We start from the raw sequence: 24,882 nt of genomic DNA on the forward strand, positions 1-24,882 counted from the left end.
AAATGAGAAACAAAACAGAAATAAATAGCAGAACACAAACCCTAAAGAGAAGGGTTTGGGCCAAACCCACTAAACAAGCCCAATAACGAAAACATAAACAATAGTTCCAATAAAATATAGCTAATAGTCCAAATAGAAAATAAATAATAAATGGATGTCCGCATCACAGATTCTATACATTATCTTAACAAATAGTCTTCATGGTTTGATGAACTAAAGTTCAATGGACGGCTTACAGAGCCATGTTATGTTAGATGTACATAGCATGGTACATCTATGCACTAACCAAAAGCATAAACCACACTAACCAACCAACAGCCAGTGCACATGCCGGTTCCAGATTCTAATCCTTTGATGGTGCGTCTGAAGTAGCATTCTCTTTTTCAATGGGAGCCGGCACAGAGCTACTGGGTTTCAAGTCCAAAGCTTGTTGCAGCAATGCGGATCGTTGCTGCTGAAACTGGCGCAGTTGATGCTCCTGAAACTGATAATTTATTTGGAGCTGTCGAAATTGTTGAGCAGTCAACATTGTATTCATAGCATGGTTGTTCGGATAATGCTGCTGGTTAGCTCCATAAGATGCAGGAAAATTCATCATAGGTCCACCATTTTGAATTGCTTGACCCGTTAACACTTTCAGATGCTTGATCTCTTCCTTCATAGCTTCATTCATTTCTACATTTTTTAAGAAGAAAAGAAGAGTAGAAAAATATCATTTAGCACTTCCTTGAGTTCAGGGGGAAAGAATAAACCATCAAACTGAATTCCATTGCAGTGACAAACTATAAGTCTTTCAACTATTGAATGACTTCAATAGCACCATGAGAAGGATGATACACCAGTATATTATCTAAAATCGACTTTAAGTAAGTTGGCCTACGTCTGCATGTTCGTATCTGACCACAAGATATTCAGAATCACATTGTTTTTGCCTCGCAGGCAAGTTAGAAATCTGCAGCTTGCATCATCAACAAACACAGGCTATCTACTTTCAGTAACAATTTAAATAGTTCAAATGAGTTCTATAAAGTCAACCAGTGAATTGAAACAACCTAGTCTTATTGTCATTTCAAGTCTGTTCTTGAGAGGCCAAAACGTATTAAAGACAACAGTAAGAAAGGATGGGACCAAAACTTTCCCGCAAAGTTAGATAATGATAAATTTTTACGTTCTTGCAAGTGCAGCTGTTGCTCCAATGCTTGCAACAGCAATTTGAGTTCATTGTTTTCAGCAGTAAGGTCATCTGTATCTCTCTGTTTGGGAGAAGTAAAGAATAGGTCAATACATAATATCTTTCTAGCATATATCAATATAGGTGAAAAATTCATAGTCAATTGAAAGAGGGGAGAAAAGCAAGGAGAAGTAGAAAAAACATGTCCTTAAGACCAGGCACTATGACCTATGTAGAAACTCAGGATATAGTTGATTTATTGACAAAATCAGTATGATTGAAGGAGTTGACAGAATCAGCTTTATTGCTGGAATTAACAGAATCACAATTTTCCAAAGAGTCAGTTTTCCTGCTTGTCTGCTATGTAAAATATGTGGGATTATTTACTTGTTTAGTTGTAAAGTAGCCTAGAGTAGTTCTCTGTTTCCGACCTAAGTCTGTAACATTCTGATTCATTATAAGAAATTATTTCCCAAAAATCTTCACCCTATAAACTACATCTTTCCTCTTATATCCACGGCATATTATTATGTTTTTTTACTGCAGGACACCAAGTGACTATACATTACCCTGGGGGAGGAAATACACACACTGTATTTGTTGTATGTATTTATCTTCACATTATCGATCTATCGGTCTGTACCAAAAATGGAGTTACAAAATAAATAAAAAGATAACAAAATCTGAAGGACTGAGGTGTGAATATCTCGTCACAACTTTCTTGAACAGACTATAAGACAAAGAATGGTGTTACCAATGCTAAGAGCACCAGTAATACTACATAACATTATTCTTAATTTTCATGCTCGCCATTCAAACTAGAATAATCCAATGCAGCAGGTAAAAAAGAAACAAAAGGGCAAGCATGTTCAAGAGCTAAACTAACAACCATTCATTCAAGCATTCATCGTCCCTACAACATTGGAAAGTTATCATTATATGAATTTGTGCATAAACCTCCGCAACTGATGAGCAAAAATAAGCACGTTCAAGATAGGCCCTATCAATTTGCAGGGAATGACATCGTGCAATGAATCCCAAATGTAGAATTCGGGCAATAAATTAATTCTTCATAACATACTATGCTTTCTTTTTCTTTTTTTTCGTTTTTGAAAAAAAAGCCAGCAGTCATTGACAATTTTCGATAAACCTCTCAAAAATTAGTAGTTTACATTTTGTCTTTCAATGACTTGCACTACATACCATCAAATATAGCCCCTATTTGACAACCATTATTTTCAAACTCTTTTTTCTACATAGTTATTTCCAACTACACATTCATACATTAAAATATTATACATATAAATTCAAAATTTTTCTTACTTTATAATCACACAATCTTGTAAAAATCACTATTCAAAATTCTATTTTCCCCAAATAATGATTAACAAAACATTGAACTTGCCTTGTAACTTGATACATATTTTCTCGTCAACTAAAACTATTGACACCCCGGGTAGAACTTTAATTTAGTTTTAAATTTTATTATGTGTCACGTGTCATCTCTCAAATTGATAAAAATTGTTTGATTCACACACACACAGCATTAAACCTTTTTATTCCAATGACATTGCTATGATCCTAGTATACAATGTAGGGATTACATGAAGGATCAATTAATGTACATTTATCAAAACTTGTATCAAATTAAAGTGAGTAAAAATCGTGTATCCTACAAAATGGAGTGAATTGTCCAAATGGTCACTGAACTTTGTAAAAAAATTTTAAGTAGTCACTGAACTTTGCAAAAGGTTTTTACAATGTCACTAAACTTTAAAAATCGCCTAAATGATCACTAAACTTTGAAAAAAGTTTTCACGAGGTCACTGAACTTTGCAAAAGATTTTCATAAGGTCACTGAATTCAGCGACCTCGTGGAAACTTTTTGTAAAGTTCAATGACCATTTAGATTATTTTTAAAGTTCAGTGATCTCGTGAAAATCTTTTGCAAAGTTAAGTGACCATTTAGGTGATTTTTAAAGTTCGGTGATCCCTTGGAAACCTTTTGCAAAGTTTGATGACCATTTGGACAATTCACTCTACAAAATGTGTAAAAATAAATAAAATTCAACTAGCTTACAAGTAACTATGTATCTTGTCAAACTTGCATTGAACAATTTTTATCGATTTGGAAATAATAAGTGACAAATTTGTTATATTAAAAATTAAATTGAATTCCAGTGAATAAATTGAGCCAAATTAATATTTATTGATTTAATTAAAACTTCATTTAAAGTTCAGTGACTGCAAATGGAATTTACCTTCACATTGTGACGCGTTACTGACCCTAAAAATATCCTTCTCGTGAACACGAGCACGTGAACACGCCCAAGAGCGACGATCATATGTCATTTAAGTTGGAAACAAGTTGTAGAGCGAAAGGAGCATTGATTTTTGAAATTCAATTATAAATTTTTGCGTGCACGTGAAATCTGAGAGAGACGAGGGATTATTGACCGACCATAGGCATATTCATTAAATAAAACACATTACGGTTTTTATTAAAATCTGATTTTAATTTAAATTAAAGTCAAATCATCATTATTAACCAGATTTTTCATGGATCACACAACTTTTCAACCACACATTTCAAAAATTTCTATCACAATTTACTAAAAAAATCTAATTTTAATCCCCGCAAAAAATAATGCAACTCTATTCCCAATTTAAACAGAAAGGACAGTACAATGAAGCTATACAGAATGCACTTGTCATTTCTACACTGGATTAAATCAATCATCAAAGAGAACCCAAAAACAATTATTTCATAGCAATTCTCTACAAATTTAATTTAGCCCCAAATGTAAAGGACGAAATTCGGAGTGTCCAAGGATCTGACAATTTTATTACCTATACACAAGGCCTATTGCATAATGTATGTACGCTGAAAGTCATCTTTGCTCGATGGACAGCACACAGTACTTCTACAACGAGCCACGACAGTCGTACAAGCAATCCATATTTCAGAGCTGAACCTAAAAGTTGTCCTTGGCTTTGCGGATGATGCCCAAGGCTTCAGAGTCGTCTGCTGAGTCGGGAATGTTCAATGACTTCCGGATTACTTTGCTCGAAGTTCGAAGGAATGGATTACATGACTTCTCCTTTCTTAGTGAAGTAGGGATCTACAAAACATCAATGACAGTTACATTATTAAGAAGAAAACTTAAAAGGGCATAACAAGATGGCAAAACAAAAAGGATGATATTATGAGAAAGTTCAAATAAAGAAGGATAACTTGAAAAATGAAAAATCTCCACATATTCTCTCAACAAAAAGAAAGTCTCTCACACATTTTATGCGTGGAGATTTCCTTGCTATCTCCTTTAGTAACCCCAAAACAACCACTACTGCCATCTAGTTAGCTGCTCTAGTTATGTAAGGCCCATTTGGCAGCACCTCTGTTTCTTGTAGAAAAGCTTCCAAAGACAGCTATCTTGAATCAGCTTCCTCTGAAAGCTTTTCTAGCCCGACAAAGAACCTCCAAAAACTTATCCAAACGGGTCCAAAAGCATGTTCTTAGACTCAAAAGTAGCTTTTGACTTTTCAAAGGCTTGCCAAACCGCCTGAAGTTATTTTAACTAGGAATGCAAGTTCTAATTTGAGGCCAAACTACCAGTTAGTATGTGACCACCACGTACATATAATATGACGATCAACTTGCAAATAAATGGGAATAACATCTAAAATATATCCTGTCACATATGCAGCATTACATGTCCCATAATCAATTCCATAAAAGTTAAGAAAGTCAGATGGTACCGTAGGCAAGCCCTTGCTGCTGAGATGGGCTACCTGGGCAGCATAAGACTGCAATTCTTCATTCCCAGGTTCTACTGATAGGGCGAATTTTGAATTACTCTGTCAAAACATGCCAATAATTTAGGGCCATTAAGAAGGTTTCGGTTTAAGAATGTTGGAAAATATGAAAAGAGAACGTTATATGCTAATCGTGAATTTACCAATGTATATTCATGACCGCAGTATATATTCGTATCATCTGGCAACGATGTGATCTTCCTCAGGGAAGAAAGCATCTGATACAAACACAATGTGTAATCATCATCACACTTCAAAATGTTTTTGAAGACTAACAAAACTTTAATTTCATGTCCAATCGCAAGTCTTAAATATATCTAGAAATTTAAGCACGTCATTTATTATAACTTAAAGCTGTTCATAATCATAAATCATGTGTAGTGGACGATAATAAGACTTTTACTTCAAGCAAGCAAGTAAAATTACACCCATCATACATGCAAATTCCGTGTGTTTTTTTTTCACAGTAACACAGCATAACAGAAACTCCTGAGACTCCAGAGATATGGACTGATTATATACACTGCCTTGTGCCTACAGTAAATAAAAACTAATATGTGCTCCAAATTCTATTTCATTATTTATGGTTTTGCATGATAGTCCACAAACATTTAAGGTGAAAAAAATTTCATTACTCTTGGAAACAGCATGTTATGGAATTAAAAACTTGAAACATCAAAATGAAGGATTTATTCTATTAAGATAGGTGCAATAGCTGACCTTTCACGAAAGACATGATTATTCTACAAACTTTTTGTTAAAAGATATAATCCCACATCGAATAAAGATGAAAATATAGATCAATTTATAAAGATTTGGACTACTCTTAACAAGGTTGATCTTTTAAGATGGAACTCTAAGTCTTGACTTGGTATCAGAGCCCATTAAACACTAACGAGTGATTTGATCCGATAAAGACTCAAAAAAATGAGCAAACAGATTTCAAAATTGGTCTGCTCAAAAGGCCACTATCTTGCGGGGACATGTTAAAGGATATAATTCCACATCGAATAAAGTTGAAAATATATATCAATTTATAAAGGTTTGAGCTACTTCTCTTAACAATGTTGACCTTTTAAAATGAAACCTCAAGCCTTAACACTTTCGAAGGTCATAAAAAGGGGAAAAACAAAAACGATAGAAACAGACCAATACTTTTTCCTCTTCTGAAGCTGTATCTTTTACTTGCTGGACTTCTAACATCTTCCCCATAGTCATTTATGATTGCATTTCAAAAAAATGCAAAATTATGACATATCCCCTCTTATAATTTGTTTACAAAGAAAAGTCAAAGCATGCTTCCATAGCTTTTGAAAAACCAAACAGAAGGTCTCACTTAACTCACCCACAAAGCTTAGACCAGGGCTCGGCCATCAGAAATTTTTTTTTGCATTTTAATAAATTGAATCCCCTACAATTCTATGTTCAACCAATAACTCTGGAAACTCGCTTAAAATTAAAAACAAAAACTTGGAGCACTAGGGACTATTGGACTAATATGAAACAAGTTAATAGTGCTACTGTTAATGGAAATCAATGTAAATAATAAAGCTACAACACATGTTTGACGATGTAAATGAAAATTTTCACTGCACAAAAGAGAATAAAATCATTATTATAATCGATATCATAACTTACCTGCTGTGGAGTTCCTTCAAAAAGCTTGCCACATGATAAGTTGAACAAAGTGTCTCCCGTAAAAATTGATTTTGATCCAGGGAAGTGGAAACTAATATGGCCTGCTTGCAAGGTGGACCATGTTCATGATTAGGTCATTACTATGGAATCAAACCGAAGAAAATATCACACAATAAATGCTTTTTCGTATAATCATTTCAGTAAAAAAAAAATGTAAGCACCAGTTTGATTTTTGAGAATAAATACATGTGTTATACAAATCAAGTGTCTAAATTATTCCATATGAAATCCCATATTAATATCCATATTTATTTTATAATGTATAGCAATGAAGAGACATCTTATTCATGTCAAGTTCTAATGGGAATCTCCAAAATGATTTATTCATATTTTTCAGCCTCCCTCTCACTCCACTGGCTTCTTGTGCACTTTGGTCTGTGTCCTTGGCTGAGTATTGTCATCTTTAAGTTGTCATCCAGCCTCTAATAATTTTCAATTATCAAAGTTTGTTTCTTTAGTAAAGCATATGCAGATGCAGTCCTCAGCCTCCTAGACAGATGACAGGTCATTCTTGCCAAGAGAACCATATATTTGCAAATCTTGAATTACACCCTTGTGCAGTGAGCCAGAATTGGAATGAAATGCCAACTCTTGAAATCCTATTCCCACTTCAGGATTGTTCTAAAACTTCAGAAAGGAAAGGGAAATAATACAAATCTCTATGCAACCATAAAACTAGAAGTCAAGAATAACTTGAATAAATAGCCAACAATCATTATGGAAAATTTGAAGTTGACAATTTTAAAAGAAGTGAATGATGGAAAGGCATCAATAAGTGTAGAGCCTAAGATAGCGATATTTGGTAATTTTTTTGACAAATTATATCCCAAATTCTTGCATTTTATGTTATATAGGTAAAACTCAATGATTGAACGAGAAATTAAAAGAAATAAGCGAAAACTTGGTGAAAAGATGAAATCCAAAGTACAGGGACTAAAGTGCAACATTTCAATAGTTGATTCAGACCATGAAAACTTGGCGAGTGCCCAAATTTGCCTGGGCAGAATTGGGATCATGGCCAATTCCCTTTTTTCATTCTAAATTCTACATTCTTGCACGATTTTTGACCTAATTTCACCTTTATAAATACAAAACATTGGCAGTCAATAAAAAACCTCTCATATACATAATATACTCCAATATTCCATCAATTCATACACCAAAGGAAAGGAAAATTCATAGTTTTGTGAGAATTGAAGGGAACCTGCAAGAATTCAATCAAGTGAAGATTCAAACTTGATTTCTGAGCAAAGAAGAGAAGGCGCAAGTAACTATTCATCAAGAAACTATTGAAGAGATTCAAGATTTCAAGATTTATCTTCTTCTTCTCAATTTATCAAAAATCTGGATTATGTCTTCCACTTAAATATGATTTCTTGTAATTTCAATATGTTGCTAGGATGAGATAAACTATTGCTATGATATTTTTAGTTTTCATTTAATTATTTTCACTTTAATTTAGTTTGATTTGTGAATGTTTATTATAGTTTTTATCGTTCTTTTCAATTGATTAATCACCAATTGAATTGTTAGTGAATTTTATTGTTATCGAGAGACAATAGAGTTTAACCACAATATAATAAACATTGTAAGGTTTGATAAAAGATAGAGATATACCTCTATGATTTCAACAGATGTTCCAACACTTATTAATGCATTTATCATGTTTGCATCTTTCATCGATAAATACAAGGTTCACATAAGGGGAATAAATTTGATCGCTATCGAGGGAGAATTTCAATTAAATTAGAAACATTGACCAATATGAATGATTTCAAATTGTCACTTTAATTATTACACTAAAAATGGAATAACAAAGAGGATTCGGGATTTGACATCTTAGCAATTCATCTCACATATTTGACAAAAACCTTCATAATTAGCTTAATTAATATAATATGATCATTTAGTATAAATGCTCAAACCAATTTGCCTATTCAACTAAGATTGAAATTAACTGACACTAGATTAAGTACATATTTTTCGTGCATTCGACACTCTATTTACTACTTTATTACTTGTTCACGATCCTATTCCCTTGCAAGAAATCAGACGATCAGGCATCTAAAAGATAAAGATGTTGGATTTCAAGACTACATGTTTTACTTCAGGACAAAGAGAAGGTCCCCAGTGCAAGACAAAAAGCCTTGTCAACTAGAAAGGGTCCATGTGGAACAAGTTCAGCAATGATGGCAACTGCTATGGGAAAATACTGAATCAGTTGAACAGACAGAGATGTGGATCTAGACCAGTAATATGCAATGCAGACGGACTGAGAAATTAGAATTCTTAAGATAGAAATTGATTCAGAGACTGAACTAATAATGGAAGCTGACACCCACTCTTATCCTGCTGGGCATCTAGATGAAGATCTGAAGACTGTAGGCAGTAACATAGCCAAGCAAACATGTGAATGTCGATGGAGAGGAGTAATGAGTGTGCACACTATCTTGTGAAAGAGACTTAAAAGTTTATAAATAGCATGTAGATATCTGATGAGAAGATCCTAGAGCTCTCCAACCCTCACAAAATTGAATCTTTTGCTTCTAGATTTTGATTTCTTTTGGTCATTGGTCCTTCTTTTAGAAAAAGAAATGAAAAGAAAAATGTCTAAAAAATGATAATACTAGACTTAAGTTGCAAACATTATTTTAGACATACCTAGACTCCAACAATAAAGGAATATTATGCAGAGTTTAACATAAACAACTTACTCCCTCAAATAGTCCTATCCAGAGTAAAAAAAAAAAAAAAAGAAATCATCAAGCACATGAAAAGCATTATGCATTGAAAACAAATAATTGAACACAACCTCGTGTATGACCAGGAGTTGCCATCACAAGCACCTCATGGCTTGCAAACATCCATTTGTCCCCATCATTCAAAGCGATATCTATGCCAGGTATTCTGTCCTTGTCTACTCCTGATCCAATCACCTACAAGGACATACACAGAAGGTTGAAACCTTCATAAAATGATTTTATAAAGAGAAATTACAGAAGAAAGGTTTAAAACTACTTGATGTATAAATACACGCTCTTATCTTCAATATCGAATACAATTGATGAATCTTGATTTCTGTTCTAAAGCAAAAGCAGCTCTACACTTTTTACGGCAGTGACTAACTACTAGCTAACAAATCCAGGATAATAGTTGAGATAAAAGCATCCCCATATCAAAGATGCCAACGACTGGGAACTAATGGTACATACTACAGGAAGGAAAGCATAGTACAGACCCCAAAAATGAACCTGCTGAGCATCGTGCCAAAAGAGGTCTAAGGAGTCATTTAACAAAGGGACTGGTATCACACTATATCTTTGCTTAGTCAAGCCTATACAATCACTGGATCAGAACCCAACTGACTTATAACCCCAAGGGGTCCTGTTCAAGAATAAGCTGTTCCATTTCTTAGCCACCAACAACTCCCAGCTTCAAAATGTATATAAGAAATCCAAACTCTTGAAGGCTGAAGCATCTTAACAGCACCACACCACACAGACAAATGATACTCCAGTGGCAGTATGAACAAGTTTTAGACGTCCTAAAATAGACTACAATTATACAGACTTTAAGTGTTCAATTCAGGTCTCATAGTCCATATTGTCTCAGAACATTCAGATACTTTCTGCAATGCAGCCCTTACTACTGATTTGTCAATCTATTTCGTTCTATGCAACTAATGACCCTAAAGAAAAATAAGTGGCAGATTGGCCACGTTCTAGTTAACCAGTTGAGAATATCTATAACTCCCTTCAACCATCCACAGAGTATATATTCCCTGGCTGTAGCTATCATGTAAGAGGCTCACCTTTATCTCTTTCTTGCCAAGCTGGGGGCGAATGTTGTTTCTAATACACGACTATCAGTCTTCTTATTTAGTTAGTTTAACAAAATGATTTCAAAGTCCAAATCCAATGTCTTTTCCAGGTCGTTCCTAGTCAATATCAAACACAGTCGATTAATATCAGAGCACGTAAGAAATGTTACAGTAGCTTAAAATTCCGAAGGAGTTAACCTTTTGAACCCATAAAACATCATATATGGAAATTAGCAACCACAACTGCTAGTTAAATCTAGCACATTTACATTTAAATACTTGACACAGGCCATCTAATTCAATGTCCCAAGTATTGGGTCCATTGGGACAGACAACGAAGTTGTCAATTGAAAAGAACCCTGTCATATAATCCAAGTTCACATCTAAGGTCCTCTCTCTCTCTCAAGCCATATCGCCATTGCCATGGAGGCATGGATGAAAGATGAGAAATACCTTTCTCATGATGGAACATACAAAATACTATGTTCTCGCATGAAGATGGACACATAACCCTGTAAAGCTCCAATCAGCACAGAACTATGAAGAGCAACCAACTTAAGGCTGACAGTTTGATTGTGGGGGAAATTGTTAGACATTCTAACACAACCAGATTAGTCGACGGAACGCAGCTCATAATCAGCAATCTAATATGAGTGAACTAATTTTTTCAAAGATTTCCCTTGAATCGTAATAAAAATACAAAGTACAAAAACATAACTAAGAAGAACAACCAACTTAAGGCTGGCAGTTTAATTGAGGGGGCAATTGTTAAAACATTCTGACCCAACCAGATTAGTTGATGGAACGCATCATAATAGGAAATCTAATAGGATTGAACTGCTTTTATGGGTGCCTGGCCGTGCTTTTAAGCAGTTTCTAATTGCAATTTGACCGTTAGACATTTTCTAGTCATTTATTAATTTCAAATCCTGCACACTTTTCTGACATTGCCAAGACACCATATTGCACCACTTTCTCAAATTTGCCCTTCCATTAGATACAACCAACAACCCACCTACCCACATCAATTTTCCATCTCTCTCACCCGCCGTCCCCAACAACAGAATCCACTTTCCCTTTCACCCCAATCACGACGAATTTGGGAGAAAGAATTTGTCCATGGCCGACGACATGCCGTCCTCACGTGATGGTCACACCAATATGAGGGCAAATATGAGAATATGTCTGAGTATTAAATGCACCCCATTCACGGATTTCATGATGATTTGACAGAAAAATCAATTGTGGGTTTAGACAATCATTTCCAGACACCCCCCCTATGTAAAATTTCCGTGGAATAGTAATAAAAATACAGAGTGCAAAAACATAGTTTTCAAAATCCTTAACATGCATCCACGCCACATAGATGCACATATATTTCAGCTCATACAAGAGTCAGATGTAACAGAAGGTTAAATTTTCATACCTTTGCGCCGTACCTTTCTTTTAACTCCATGTTTCCACCAGTATGATCAAAATGGTGATGAGTGTTCAGGATGTAAGTCAAATTCCAATTTTTCCTATTCAATGCATCTATAACAGGTACTGCTTCAGAAGGGTCAACCACTCCAACTGTCCCAGTATCCATGTCATGTAACAGATAAGCATAGTTATCTTTAAGACAGGGCACCTGCAATAAAGAAAGAAGAAAATTGAATGAGGATAATTCATTCAAGCTACATAAGTGGCTTCATGCATTACATAATGCAATTGACAACAGGTCATATTATTAAACCGTATATATAGTACCAGTTACAAAGAAGAGACATGGGTTCAACCCCCACATAATAGATGAGCTCATTATCTTAGTTGAAACTTGTAATGCATGGTATTTGTCCATGATGACAGAACTTTCCACATTTAATTCTTTATGTATACATTTCAAGATATAAAAAAAAAATGATGCTAGAAAGGAATACAGAATTGAAGACGAGAACAATTTCTGAGTGTAAACAAATAATATTATGCAGTTCCAAATTGGCAATCAACATTATTAAGGAAGCTATATCAGATATAAGTGAAATTCAACTCCAGTGATTCTGAACTCAGAACTAGATAACCTAGTAGTATCTCAGCCGTGGAACTTCACTTATGTATAATATACTGCCATGAAATGTAACTGAACTCTCCAGCAGTGGCTGAACATATAAATAAGAAAATAGTGATATGGAAAGTTTTAATTAAACTTGGATACAATATTTATTTTTTAAATCCCCTTCCAACTCTTATTGTTACAGTTCTGTAATTATTCTGTCATCAAAACATCTGCTCACCAGCTCAATTTGCAAAGTGGATGACATATTGGTGATGCTGCAAAAATTAGAAACTCCTCCAATTGTTTGGCTAACTCCCTGCAAGGTCTTGAATGGCATTGATAAGAGCCTCACAAATCCATACACAAGAGTCTTTCTTAGACAAAGCTGTCTCATCCCTGGCCATATGCACAGCCCCGACCCTTTCTGCAACAACAATGCAATAAAACATTACGACATTAATTAAGAGCATCAAACTAATTATTGAGGGAGAGGAAAAGAAGACTCCTTTATACCACATCACAATGTAACTAGTGCAATTATGTTGAATTCACAACCACAATCTTAAATAATTTATGAATATGGGTTTCAAAACTAGAATAATGTGCTATCAGCACATGTACAATGCAAAAGAGGCACTTAGGTAACGAGTAATAAAGTTGGCAAATAATTTTATTTAGAATTCATAATAAAAAAAGTAAAAGATGGCATTTAACCTAATTTTCAGGTACATAAAAACAAATAGTTTAAACCACTAATCTTTCATTCTGTACAAAAAAGACGCACAGAGCATAGGCATCATCAAACTATAAAAGAATGAAATTACGAGGGTGCAGACGAATTTTAAAATCAGAACTCAAAACTCAAAATTCAGAATCAGTTTCTTATTTAATGATACCAAACGTATTTTGTGGTAAAAGGGCGTGACAACGAGCAGAATATAATCATAACTAAAGAAGAACCCCACGTATTACAATTTTTTTCTGACTCCCTCATATATAATAGGTTACATCAGATGAAAGGCTAATCATATGCAAAATCAGAAACCTTTTTTCTAGAACCAAAAAATTAGAAATAACTTGAATTGACACAAATTTAAGAATGACATAGAAAAAACTGAATGAGAGAGAACTAATTAACACGAATTTCTCAACTAACAAAATTAATATGCAGAACAAGTTAAATAGAAGACCCTCATCATATTCATCAATATTAAGTAAAAACGAAACCCAAATAAAATATTGCTTGAATGAAAGTTTAATTAATCAAACGTAAAATCATAATCCATGTCGCTACAACCAATAAATTGGCAGTAACAAACAAAATCCATCAGAAAGTCACTTGACCGTAAATTAGACGACAAAATGACCAGGTAAAGATTTATTTAAAAAAGGGGAACCTCAAAACTAACGCCTCAACAGAGAGAGATAGAGCTAATTAATATGAAATTTCCAACAAACAAAATCAATATGCAGAAGAAGTCAATGAAAGACACTAATCATATTCATCAATTTCCAAATTATACATACAAAACAAAGATGCACATAAACAAGAAAAGTTCATTGATAAATTATATATTAAAAACGAAAGAGAGGGAAGTAACCAACCCTAGAACGAGGGAAGGAGACCATGACAGAGGGTGCGGCTCTACTCAAAATCATTTACAGGATGTCAGGATTTGAAGAGCATTCAACTTTCTTTGTTTTTGGACTCTAGAGAGAGAGTCTTGTGTGTGCAGGCGCGTGTACGCGGATTCTACACTTTTTCGTTTCTCAAATTTACTTTCTGGTAATTAATTAATCTTCTTTTAGTGAAATGAACAAAATAATTGATTACTTCTTTAAATCTCGACCGTAAAATGTGATTATAAAGAGAACATCAGATTGATTCAAGGTATCTCAAATTACTTCCTTTGTCTAACTCTATATGCTATCATGAATCATAAATAGTAAAAACATCATATATGTGATTAATGTTAATAAAGCTACTAATTATGTGACATAAGTTAACGACGAACGAACGTTTAGTTGGCATAACTTTTGAAAAGTCAAAATAAACTTTTTTTTATTTTTTACATTTAAGCTGCTTTTGGATTCATTTAACTAATTTTATGAAATTATTTTCTTTTAACTAAAAGAGTTTTTAAAGAAATTGGTAAAAGCAATTTCGAAATAAAAAGTCTATTTAGAAATTAGTTTTTGAACAAAAATTAAGGTAATTGTTTTAGAAAAAGCAAAAGTCAAGCCAAATTGAAGATCGGTTTGGTGTAGATTTTTTGAAAATTTTGTGAAGATAAGTTTTTGGAAGAACGTAAGATTATGAAATAAGAAAAAATTATGTGTCCCGTGTAAAAAATGTTTTTTTGGATAATGTGGTTGAAAATTAGTTTTAAAAAAAAAATTTAAAGCATGCACACTAAGCCCGTGTTTGATGTCCATTAAAATTAGTTTTTTTTTTTTGAAAAATATGACTTTTGAAATAGTGATTTTTTGAATAATGTATTAAAAAATAGAGAATTTTTTTGAATTTGTATGCAAAATATTTTATTTTGAGTTGAGGATGAGTCTTAGGAAAAAATGGTTTTTGAAATATGATCGAAGAACAAGGATTAATTGTGTCACAAAATCAATTTAATGACCAATTTGAAATCCTACCTGAAATTTTGGATCCCTAAATGTAACTTTCAATTTGGATTATTGAAATTTAAATTTAATTTTAGACTTTAACACTCAATCACTTATCACCTTCAAAATAAAAGAAAACTATTTAATTGATAGTCATACCGCAACAAATCTTTCATGGAATCCCTGTGTGATTTACCATCTTATCACTACTTCACGTCGGAAGTTTTAATCCTAATTTATAATTTTAATTTTTTGGTACCATATAACAATTATGTGAAATATCAGTTTAGACATATTATTAACTGACCAATTTCTATGAATTTGAAAAACAATAGTCACTAATTGACACCCTTTTTCTGTTGGTTGAATGACTTTTTGAATAATAATATTTTGGAGAATGTATATTTAAAAAATAGAAAAATATTTTAGTTTTATGTGGAAAATATTTTATTTTGAGAACGTATGATTAAAAATGAACATGATACAATGGAAAAGGCCCTTTGTACAGGGCCCCTGTATACAGGGGGCAAACAAGGCCCATCAAACATCGGCTAAATGTGATAGCGATTGGAGTATAATGACTCATTATGACAAAATAAATTTTTTATTTATAAATATTGAATGCGCGGTGAGAATCTAGAGGAAGTCCACGTGGTATTATAATAGCCATGAGATTTGGGACCCATTTCATCTTAACATGGTGCTTTACACCCAATTATTCCACTTTCTTCCTTATTCCTCCCCTTTTCAGAACTTTTTTTTTTTTCTTTTTTAACAAAACAATTAGATTTGAGAATTTTTTTTGTTCAAAATTAGAAAGGAACACACGTATTTCGTTTTAAGTTTCATATTCTTGATTTTTCAATTCGAGAAATCCACGAATAGATTAGAGCATATAGATATAAAATGATCCACTGAGAGTAACAATATTCAGGAACATCTGAAATATTTTGTTTTTGAGCAAAAGAATTGTCTACAAGTAGTGTTCGATCAATTACGTATTAATTAATATTAGATTGATTGATCTAAGAATATAGACAAAAAAAGATTTGTCTAACACACATCTATTATAGTGTGACAAGTGCATTAAATCTTACGTAACAAGAGACGCATAAGTTGGACTTTGTTTGCTCTTACATTATGTTATATCATTTTATCAATGGTTTAAGTTGTTATAGCATAGTATAAGTACATCATTTAAATCTCATTTTCAACATAACTGTAAATCCAAATTCTAATGTTGGTTGAAGGATAGGCCTCGATTGCGAATTTTAGTTTTAAGCTCTTTTTAGTATATTATTCGTTGGATGGAACAATTTAATCGTACGTCTCTTATTTTCTTCTTTATTAAAGGATTTCTATAGAATCCCAACCTATTTTTGGCTCTCTTTGAATCCATCATCGTCACTCCTACATTCTCAAACCTATTAATCTTGTAAATGAGCTATGCCTGAAGGAATTTGTGCCAAGCGCATACAGAAAGAGTGGAATAATTCTACATGTATATTATAATATTTATAAGAGTGTCCATAATGTACATGTAAAATTTCATCATCGAAGAGTTGAAAAAACTGTTTTTCAACTCTCCAATGATGTTATGCCACTTATATATTATGGACACTCTTATAAACACTATAATGTGTGTGGCATCGTGCTCATTAAATTCATGTTTGGCCCATTAAAATTATAATTTATTTTTTCCCTTTTTTTTTTTATCAACCACCCGTTCTTTAAGAAAGTTCATGTTTGGACTCTATTATAATTTTTTTTTCCAAATTCTCATTATAATGGGGCCAAACAAAGGCTTGAATTTTTTTATAAAACTGTATTTTTATCTACACCTCAAAAATTCACTTATTAACTATTGTCATAATTTATGATCTAATAAAAGTTTGGCCAAACATATTTGACAAAATATACATTCATCATTACTTTTTGACAACTGTGACACCAACCACAGCTTAGGTCAACAATCTCTATTGCATTTATTTCGCTTTCACTCCAACTCTCATCAGTACACAAACATTTTTCGGCGTCCACCCACCAACTTATTTAAATCTCGTTTGATAGGGATTTTTTGCCTCAAAAAATTGATTTTTTTACCGTTATTTTACTATTCAAGCCGTAATTTTTGACTTCTTCTCTCACATGTGGACCCCACTTTTCTTTTAACGATCAAAAAATAATTCTCAAAACCCCTATCAAACGGGCCCTAATTTAAAATATTAGATGATTCATATGAGCTTAAAGCTTATCGAAATGACACCAAGGGCCTATTTTATTCCCATTAATTTATTTTATTATTTATTAAAATATTATTTTTAATCATATATTCACATAATAAAATATTCTATACATTCTCTAAAAATTTTCCTTTTTGTTGTCCGCACATTTTTCTTCTTCTACACATACATCAAAATTTACACTTTGGTGTAAAATAATGGTTAAGTCTCATTTCATCATTGGCTAATGAAAAAAAAAAATTTGTTTTTCCACCCATCAATGAAATGTCACTTGTCTATTATGTACACCAAGATGTAAATCATAATGAATGTGTAGCATAACTCATTAAGTAAATTTTCTCAAGTTGTATCTTGAATGTGAAAATTTAATAGTAATCATGTTCATAACTAGTTTGCTTTTCAAGCTTCACACAACCCAAAAAAAAAAAAAATAATAATAATAATAATAATAATAAAGCATAATAAATATACATTAGCCCAAATCATGTTTTGTTTGGCCTAATCATGTGTTTTTGGGTGACAGAAATCATGACGCATGTTTGGCAAATCTTAAATTATAATTTAAGTTTATCAAATATACTTTTTATCCACACATTTTCTAAAATTCACAATTACTACACGCTTATTATTCATATATAATGCGATGATCCAAGACTTAAAATCACTCGTAAACACTTATTCAATGTTTAAAGATAATTATGACTATTCTATCCAATAATCAAAATAGCTATATATACTTAAATACGCGTAAACAAATCGCATCTGAACTATTCTATCCTATAATCAACCTTAATAAATATATGCTTTTAAAAGTACTTAAGTATCTTTATTCAAACTCAAAAGCCTATTAACTCCTTTTAGTAAATAGTTTAGGTCCAATATCAACCTTCATAGATAAAAAGAACTTTTACCCAAAAATGTTAAAGGGAAAATGCTTATTATTTTCCAAGTTTATACTTTAGAAGTTACAACAATCATAGAATACAATAGGAGGAAATAGAAAGGACACATAATTTCAAATTCAGCACCTGTCATTCACTGCACCTCGATTACAAGAAGCACAACTCAAAGCTCCTCATCCTGTAGGCAGCAAGCATTAGAAGATGGAAAATGCATATAGCACGCATTTTAAAAGGCAAAAGGTTCATGAAAATTATCTAAAGGGGTTATATAATCAAATTATAAGATGGGTGTATCACAAGTAGAGCTCAAATAACGCCCCAAGATCAAACCTCACCATTCAAGTTGAGATTAATGGATTACACAAATCGTAGAACTAAACATTATATGTTCACACATGCAGGAAGGGGGAGGGGGAGTTCTTACATGGTAGTTGTAAGGTGGATCACATCCTATTATTGGTGCAAGTTGATTGGTCTAGAGAATGTGAAGTAGATTATGCTAGTTATAGAGTAATATGGACCATAGATTAAATCCAATAGTTGGATTTAATTCCATTGGATTTAATCTTGTGGTCAATTATCTATACTAGTGCTGTCAATTTCTAGTTGACCATAGTCTAATATTTGAGTTTTGAATTCAAATGGACTGACTCTATAATTACAAGACATCTTCATTTCTCTCAATTTTGGATTTGACATAACATTTAAGAAAGAGCATAAAGAGGTAACCAATTGAGAGCTTTCCATAACTCCGGTGAAATTCTTGTTGGCTTCTGACGGATCTTTTCTCGATATATCCATTGTCATTTCCGTGGACGACGGTGCATGATCCGGTGTAGCACAAATCTGAGCTCAACATCAAGAACACTTCATTGGTGGTGTTGAAGAAGCTTTGGGTGGTTTTGGTTCGATTTTACACTTTGAGAGTTTATTATTCTGTATTGTAGTTTAATAATCTTTTGTATACTACACTTTAAACTCTACAAATGGTATCAGAGCTTAGACTAGTGGTGAAAAGTGTTAAAACAACCTGAAAAACGGATTGGAAGTTGAAGGGGTTCGGTTTTGTTGAAAACATCTTCAACAGAAATTTTAAACCCATTTTTTGGAAAAACGATGCACCTGGTGGATAAATGGAGACCACCACCAGACTTCAGACATCAAGCAGAATACTCTAGTTCAGTGCGTGTGACACACGTGCTGGCTGTGAAGGCGACACGTAAGACCACGAGCAGAGGACACGTACGGCGCGTGCGAGCGTGTGGAGGAGATTCAGCCGGAGGTGAAAAAAGACAGATTGTTCCTTGATGAATTTCTGACCTTCTGGTGGTGTTGGATTTCAATTTGGTGTACTGTGGAAGCAGATACAGTCTCGGGCAGAAAGGTGGAAACGGAGAAACTTTTTCGTTGGCGGCTCGGTGGTGTTTCCTTGTATTGCAGCAATTGTTGGATGACTTAGGGCAGTTACTGGAGGCCCTAGATCGATATAGACTCCCATCTCTCCTTAAAATATGAACCAACAAATTGGTTCGCTCAGTTTGCGCGCTTTAACACCCTCTCGAATTTACAATTGAAATATTATGTTATTTGCTGCCATATTATTATTCGACTCTTGTGATATCGATTATGTGTTACTTGTTGTGATATCATCGTTTATCTCATCTTAGAAAGTAATTTATACATAAATTGGTTTGAGCTTGCATTTGTGTGTGGGTAAATTAGCTAAGTAAAACCTTTTTTCAAAAACATTATTTTGCTACCATGGCCTCTCGAGTTGAATTGGCACAATTCAATAGTAAGGGAGATTATTCCATCTGGAAGCAAAAAATGAAAACTATTTTAATTCAACAAAAAGTCTTTAAAGCTCTTGACGATCTAAGTTGTACTTTCAAAGTTGATCCACAATCTAACTATCCTCTCTGACTGACATCATCAGGAAATCCCAATGGCCTCGTTCGCCTCCATCTCTTCTTGAAACCGTAAGAGCCATATGGTTCTTTTCTGGGCTGTGCACTTCCTAAAATTGACAGACGAGGGGGACGGACAAGGATGATCAGATTGTTTGGTTTTCGGTGCAACTATGGAGAGGGAAGTGATTTTCATATCAATCCAAATTAGTTTTAACGTTGTTTTCCATCCAGAGCGATGCATATTAATAATTTTGTTTGCCACATCATCACAATCCATAATTTTCAAACAGTAAGAGATGGACTGACCGATGGGAAACCACTTTGAAAGTAAAGGCGACTATTAATTAAAAAAATTAAATTCAGTGACGGTTGGAAAACAGCATTGACAGTGAACTGGCCGTAGAGATTTCTAACCCATACAATCTCTTATGATATAGACACAATTATAATGGCAAGGTTTGATTTCTTCCGAGTTTTAGAACCAGATAACCTCTATTGAGGCGATATCATTGCAACAGAGTGATAGGTTACATGTAGGACACCATTTGCTTAAATATGGTGATCGCAATTGTCAGGTTCAAGAAGTGACGTCAGGTTTATGCATAATGCACTGGTTGATTGACATCTTCTTGAAACAAAGAGGAAGTAAATAAACGTTATTCATTTAACCAGTTTTAGACGATAACAATCACAACACGAGGTCCACAGAAATTAGCAAAATTACAAGTAACATAGCAACTATCAAACAGGTACAAAAGTGGATAAGAAATAAAGGGACAATACCATTCTATGGTGCCTTCTCTCGTTATACCCACGATCTCGGTCTCTCTTCCCGCTTTCATCCTCCTCTCCATCTCTTTTAGCACTCTGCATATCATTCTATAGACAGCAAAAATAGAATACATAGTGAGATTAGACTGTGTGTGAGTGTTAAAATGTATCAGCATTTGTATAGTTGTGACTCACCTCTTCTTCCGTAGCTCTTCTTATCTTCTCTGCCTCTTCAAAAGGCTCTTTTTCAGAATTTTACAGGATGAAACCACTTAACATATCAAAATATCGTCGAACTCTGAACCAGCTTTTACCTGTAAAAGTAATTATAGAGAAAAACATACACAATGCAGAAAAAACCAAGTATCATTCAAGACTGAAGACTGTCAATACTGAGTATATGCTGTTTTCACAAGCCAGTGAACCAGAAAGTATCATTTGTACAATAAGAGTGGAATGCAGTTTCGTAAGCGTCCATTTCTTGATATTCAAAATCGACAGCAAACAGTAATTTTTTAAAACTAGTATAACCTTACGAGATCAGAACCAAAATTCCACTTCTAAAGAGAGACCAAAGAAAAGAACAATTTCACTCAACGTAGCACTACTACCATATATTTGCAAGCCACATAAGAGATCTTAAAGGTATCGAATACAATGTTTGAAATTCACCAAAAGACATCCCAGGAGGCCTAATTGTCTTGCAATATTCAGACCACTTCTCAAATTCAAGACCATTGAATAACTTGGCGGATATAGCAGTATAAATTTCAAACAGGAATATGTGAAAACAAGGCATAAATGAAAATTCCACAAAATAAAATAATAGCTTGGTTCTTACCTGCCAAACTTCGAAGCCTACATATTTTATTGGTTTCAATACATAGAGGTCGGGATCATCTTCAAACTCTGCAGAAGGGAAGAAGAAAAGCAATGAGGTTACCAGCATCTCCCCCTTCCCAAATTCGAAGAAGATGAGTGTGTGAATGAATCTTTACCTGGAGAATTGAATCCAGCAGTAAACAGCACAAAGTAACTGTTCTATTACATACGTGCCAGGACCCTTTTTTCCCATAAAATAGCATTCCAATTTGGCTGGAAAGTATAATAACGTCTCAAAGCCCCTTTATATATGATAAATAAAGCAGCAGTAAATAGAGTGATGCAATTCGATGTTCCTAGTTTCAATGAACATTGGGAGAAAGGAAAAAAGGCTAGTGTTTACATAAAATAATATCTGTTTAGTTCATTGCTCTTGTATAATAATTTATCTCCACATTGGCAGAAGGAACAGATTCAATTTGGCTGAGAGCTAAACTGTCTGTAACATAACATGACATTAATACTACTTGGATTCATTGAAAGGAAACTTACCCGGATTATCAATCCAAGGAATCTTCCAATTCCCCTTGTAGTTAGGATTCTTGATTTTCTGTTGCACTTCTTCTAAGGTTAGTGATTGCAATTAATTTGGAATTATGCATACAGCTCAAACTACATAATTAATGATTTGTTCGCACCTTGCGCTTCCAGGAGCCTTTATACGCTGGATTTGGTACTTTTTTGGGTTTTCACACTGAAAAACTCACCATATTCATAAAAAATCAAATAGTAAATAACGTGAATATAGAACTAATCCATTTAGATCCTAAAAAAATAACAGAAATAAAGAGTTCTGATAATGAAAAAAGTAATACAAACAGCAAACCTTTTTAGCCTTGGGATCAGGGATCTCAGCTGGTACAGAATCATATCCCTGCAAGCACCCGAATAAATCATGATTTCAGTCCTTAATTGAAAGATATGCAATGGTACCACTGGTTTGACATCATTGGGGTCTTCTATATATTCTCTATCATCCCAGTCTGACAGCTGCAGAAGACATATCGATAGACATTCTTGTGATGAAGATAGGTATAATTTATTAAAAATAAAGGGATATATGCATCCCACGTAATACCCATAAATTATACAACGACCTGTTGCTCTATAGTAAAATGTTGCTAGTCGAAGCATTAGGACAAAAAAGCATACAAATTTGCCATGTCATTTAATCCCGCCACCCACATTGTATGATTTCTTGTCCTTTTGTGAATGTCTACAGCCAATGATCTTTTTCAGTAATAGATATATTATACGTGAAAATGCCATTACTTAAAGAGTACAAAAATGAAACTGACAAAACTTACGGCCACTATTTGACAATAAAAATATAATGTTCAAATAGTTACAACTCTCGCCTAAGGCTAAGTGGAAGTTTATGCTTCAGCCAATAATGGATGAATGGAGTAGCATTCTTCCACCATAAGACCACACACCAAACATTAAGACAATAATAAAAGAATGCATCAAACTGACTAGAATCAAGGTAAGATTCTGCGGTAACTTTTTTGCATAGACACCTTTAACTTTATGAGGAGAGAGGATATCCCAGTCTGAGTACATACTTCCAGACACTCTTTCGCGATTATCAACCACGACACTAAAGGTTGCATCAGGCCTTAAAATGAATGTGTAAAAATGAGTCAGCTTGTCAGTTTCACAGTCTAGATCCTTTTTAATGGGATAATTTTGGCCCTGGTAAGAAACTATTACATGGAGCTTCTTAGTCTGAGTGCCACATATATCTGGTCCGAACATCAAACTGCAGAAAAGTAGCAACTATGAGAAGAATTACCAAATAGTCACAAATGGTAATGAGATGCAGTGGGATGAACTGACAATAATACAAAAGATCAGAGCACCAAGAAAAACATGCATATGGTGCTTGAACTCGTATTTTTTTCTTAGAATTATTTCACTCTTTCTTCACGTTTGTGGAAGCCTTTATCATGTACTTCGTAGTATAGATAAATAAGTTTTGTGGGCTAAAAGGTTGTTTGAATGAGCTAAGATGTAATTTCTTTCAAGGTATCTTATAAAAAGTTCTGTACTTGTTCATTCATAAGTACTTGTTGCATTTTATTTTACCTAAACCTAACAAGCTTAAGTGGCCAAATTATAGCATAATGAAACATATCTACTTTTTTATTTCATGTTCGTTGTGTAATCATTTGTGCACTAAATATCCCCGTTTGAAGCAAAACAAACATTATGTTGAAGACTTATGTCATAAAAAACTTTCAGCTGATATCTATTGAAGCCTTGTTTTAATGAAACCAAGCAATCGTAGGGCATGAGAACGTGCAGAAATACAAGTAAAAAAAAGCGATGACATAATACCTAACCGAACTAACAAGACATGAAATGCAAACATAAGCAATAAGCTAAGTTGCAAAAGACCACAGATCCCCAAAGGTTATGAAATCAAGAATTGACAGACAGACCTGTATGGAGTGTCACCACCAAATTTCTTCTGGTTGACATAGCCAGAGAGAAGTTTAATATAATCATTACCACATTCAATATCTTGCTCAAACTTTATCGAATATTGTACCACTAGGGTTCTGTTTTTATTGTTTAACTCTGGTATTTTTGCAGATATGGCATAATGCTTGGCATCTTTATAAGTCTGGATACCTGCACAGTTTTGTTGAGTACAGCAGTCAGAAATATTGGGAAGGAAGGCATTAACTGGATTCATATAGATATTGTCTCCTTATGTGGTTTGCCTCTCCAAAAATTTAGAAAATATAAGATACCTCTCCAGTACCATCCGATCTTAAACCTAATCAAATTTCTTGTCCTCGACGATCTTATTAACCTTTTTCTTGTCTACGAGGTCAATAGACTTCTCTGTCCCAGTTGCCAACTCTAGCACAAAAGTTCTAGCAATGGAGGCAACTCTTCCCCCATGGAATTAAAAATAGGCATCTCCAATTATTAAACAAGAGAACCACGTGTACCAAACTTAAAAAATTTGTAGATGAAGACGTGCAAAAAGATCTCCTTTCT

The 24,882-nt window shown here is 33.7% G+C and overlaps 3 protein-coding genes across 3 annotated transcripts; all 3 read right to left on the reverse strand.

Moving 5' to 3' along the window:
• Nucleotides 1–343: 343 nt before the first annotated feature.
• On the reverse strand, nucleotides 344–1,627 carry LOC111366683 (probable transcription factor PosF21). Its single transcript, XM_022987389.1, has 3 exons — nucleotides 1,559–1,627; nucleotides 1,169–1,253; nucleotides 344–675 (listed from the first exon to the last, which is right to left on the reverse strand). Exons 1-3 carry the CDS (start codon nucleotides 1,625–1,627, stop codon nucleotides 344–346), a joined length of 486 nt encoding a protein of 161 aa, XP_022843157.1.
• Nucleotides 1,628–3,811: 2,184 nt separating this feature from the next.
• On the reverse strand, nucleotides 3,812–14,292 carry LOC111367346 (hydroxyacylglutathione hydrolase 1, mitochondrial-like). Its single transcript, XM_022988161.1, has 8 exons — nucleotides 14,146–14,292; nucleotides 12,779–12,964; nucleotides 11,932–12,135; nucleotides 9,498–9,621; nucleotides 6,626–6,726; nucleotides 5,131–5,205; nucleotides 4,931–5,029; nucleotides 3,812–4,293 (listed from the first exon to the last, which is right to left on the reverse strand). The coding sequence occupies exons 1-8, from the start codon at nucleotides 14,197–14,199 to the stop codon at nucleotides 4,147–4,149; spliced, it is 990 nt and encodes a 329-aa protein (XP_022843929.1). The 5' UTR covers nucleotides 14,200–14,292; the 3' UTR covers nucleotides 3,812–4,146.
• Nucleotides 14,293–21,193: 6,901 nt separating this feature from the next.
• LOC111366684 (calreticulin-3-like) lies at nucleotides 21,194–24,571 on the reverse strand. Its single transcript, XM_022987390.1, has 8 exons — nucleotides 24,315–24,571; nucleotides 23,259–23,632; nucleotides 23,056–23,141; nucleotides 22,804–22,860; nucleotides 22,697–22,744; nucleotides 22,509–22,559; nucleotides 22,363–22,420; nucleotides 21,194–21,897 (listed from the first exon to the last, which is right to left on the reverse strand). Exons 1-8 carry the CDS (start codon nucleotides 24,569–24,571, stop codon nucleotides 21,596–21,598), a joined length of 1,233 nt encoding a protein of 410 aa, XP_022843158.1. The 3' UTR covers nucleotides 21,194–21,595.
• Between the last annotated feature and the right edge of the window lie 311 nt (nucleotides 24,572–24,882).

This window comes from Olea europaea, chromosome 18 (assembly GCF_002742605.1).
Source record: "Olea europaea var. sylvestris chromosome 18, O_europaea_v1, whole genome shotgun sequence".
NCBI classification, from domain to species: Eukaryota; Viridiplantae; Streptophyta; class Magnoliopsida; order Lamiales; family Oleaceae; genus Olea; species Olea europaea.

Coding starts and splice junctions, on each gene's coding strand:
- LOC111366683 (XM_022987389.1), bottom strand. CDS start 1,627: ATGAATCAGAATGTTACAGACTTAGGTCGGAAACAGAGAACTACTCTA. Junction 1,254..1,558: donor GCTACTTTACAACTAAACAA/GTAAATAATCCC, acceptor TCTCCCAAACAG/AGAGATACAGATGACCTTAC. Junction 676..1,168: donor ACAGCTGCACTTGCAAGAAC/GTAAAAATTTAT, acceptor TAAAAAATGTAG/AAATGAATGAAGCTATGAAG.
- LOC111367346 (XM_022988161.1), bottom strand. CDS start 14,199: ATGATTTTGAGTAGAGCCGCACCCTCTGTCATGGTCTCCTTCCCTCGT. Junction 6,727..9,497: donor AACTCCTGGTCATACACGAG/GTTGTGTTCAAT, acceptor CCTTGCAAGCAG/GCCATATTAGTTTCCACTTC. Junction 5,206..6,625: donor TTGAAGGAACTCCACAGCAG/GTAAGTTATGAT, acceptor TGTTTGTATCAG/ATGCTTTCTTCCCTGAGGAA.
- LOC111366684 (XM_022987390.1), bottom strand. CDS start 24,571: ATGAATCCAGTTAATGCCTTCCTTCCCAATATTTCTGACTGCTGTACT. Junction 23,633..24,314: donor GGTGGTGACACTCCATACAG/GTCTGTCTGTCA, acceptor ACTTTTCTGCAG/TTTGATGTTCGGACCAGATA. Junction 23,142..23,258: donor ACTCCATTCATCCATTATTG/GCTGAAGCATAA, acceptor GTACTCTTTAAG/TAATGGCATTTTCACGTATA.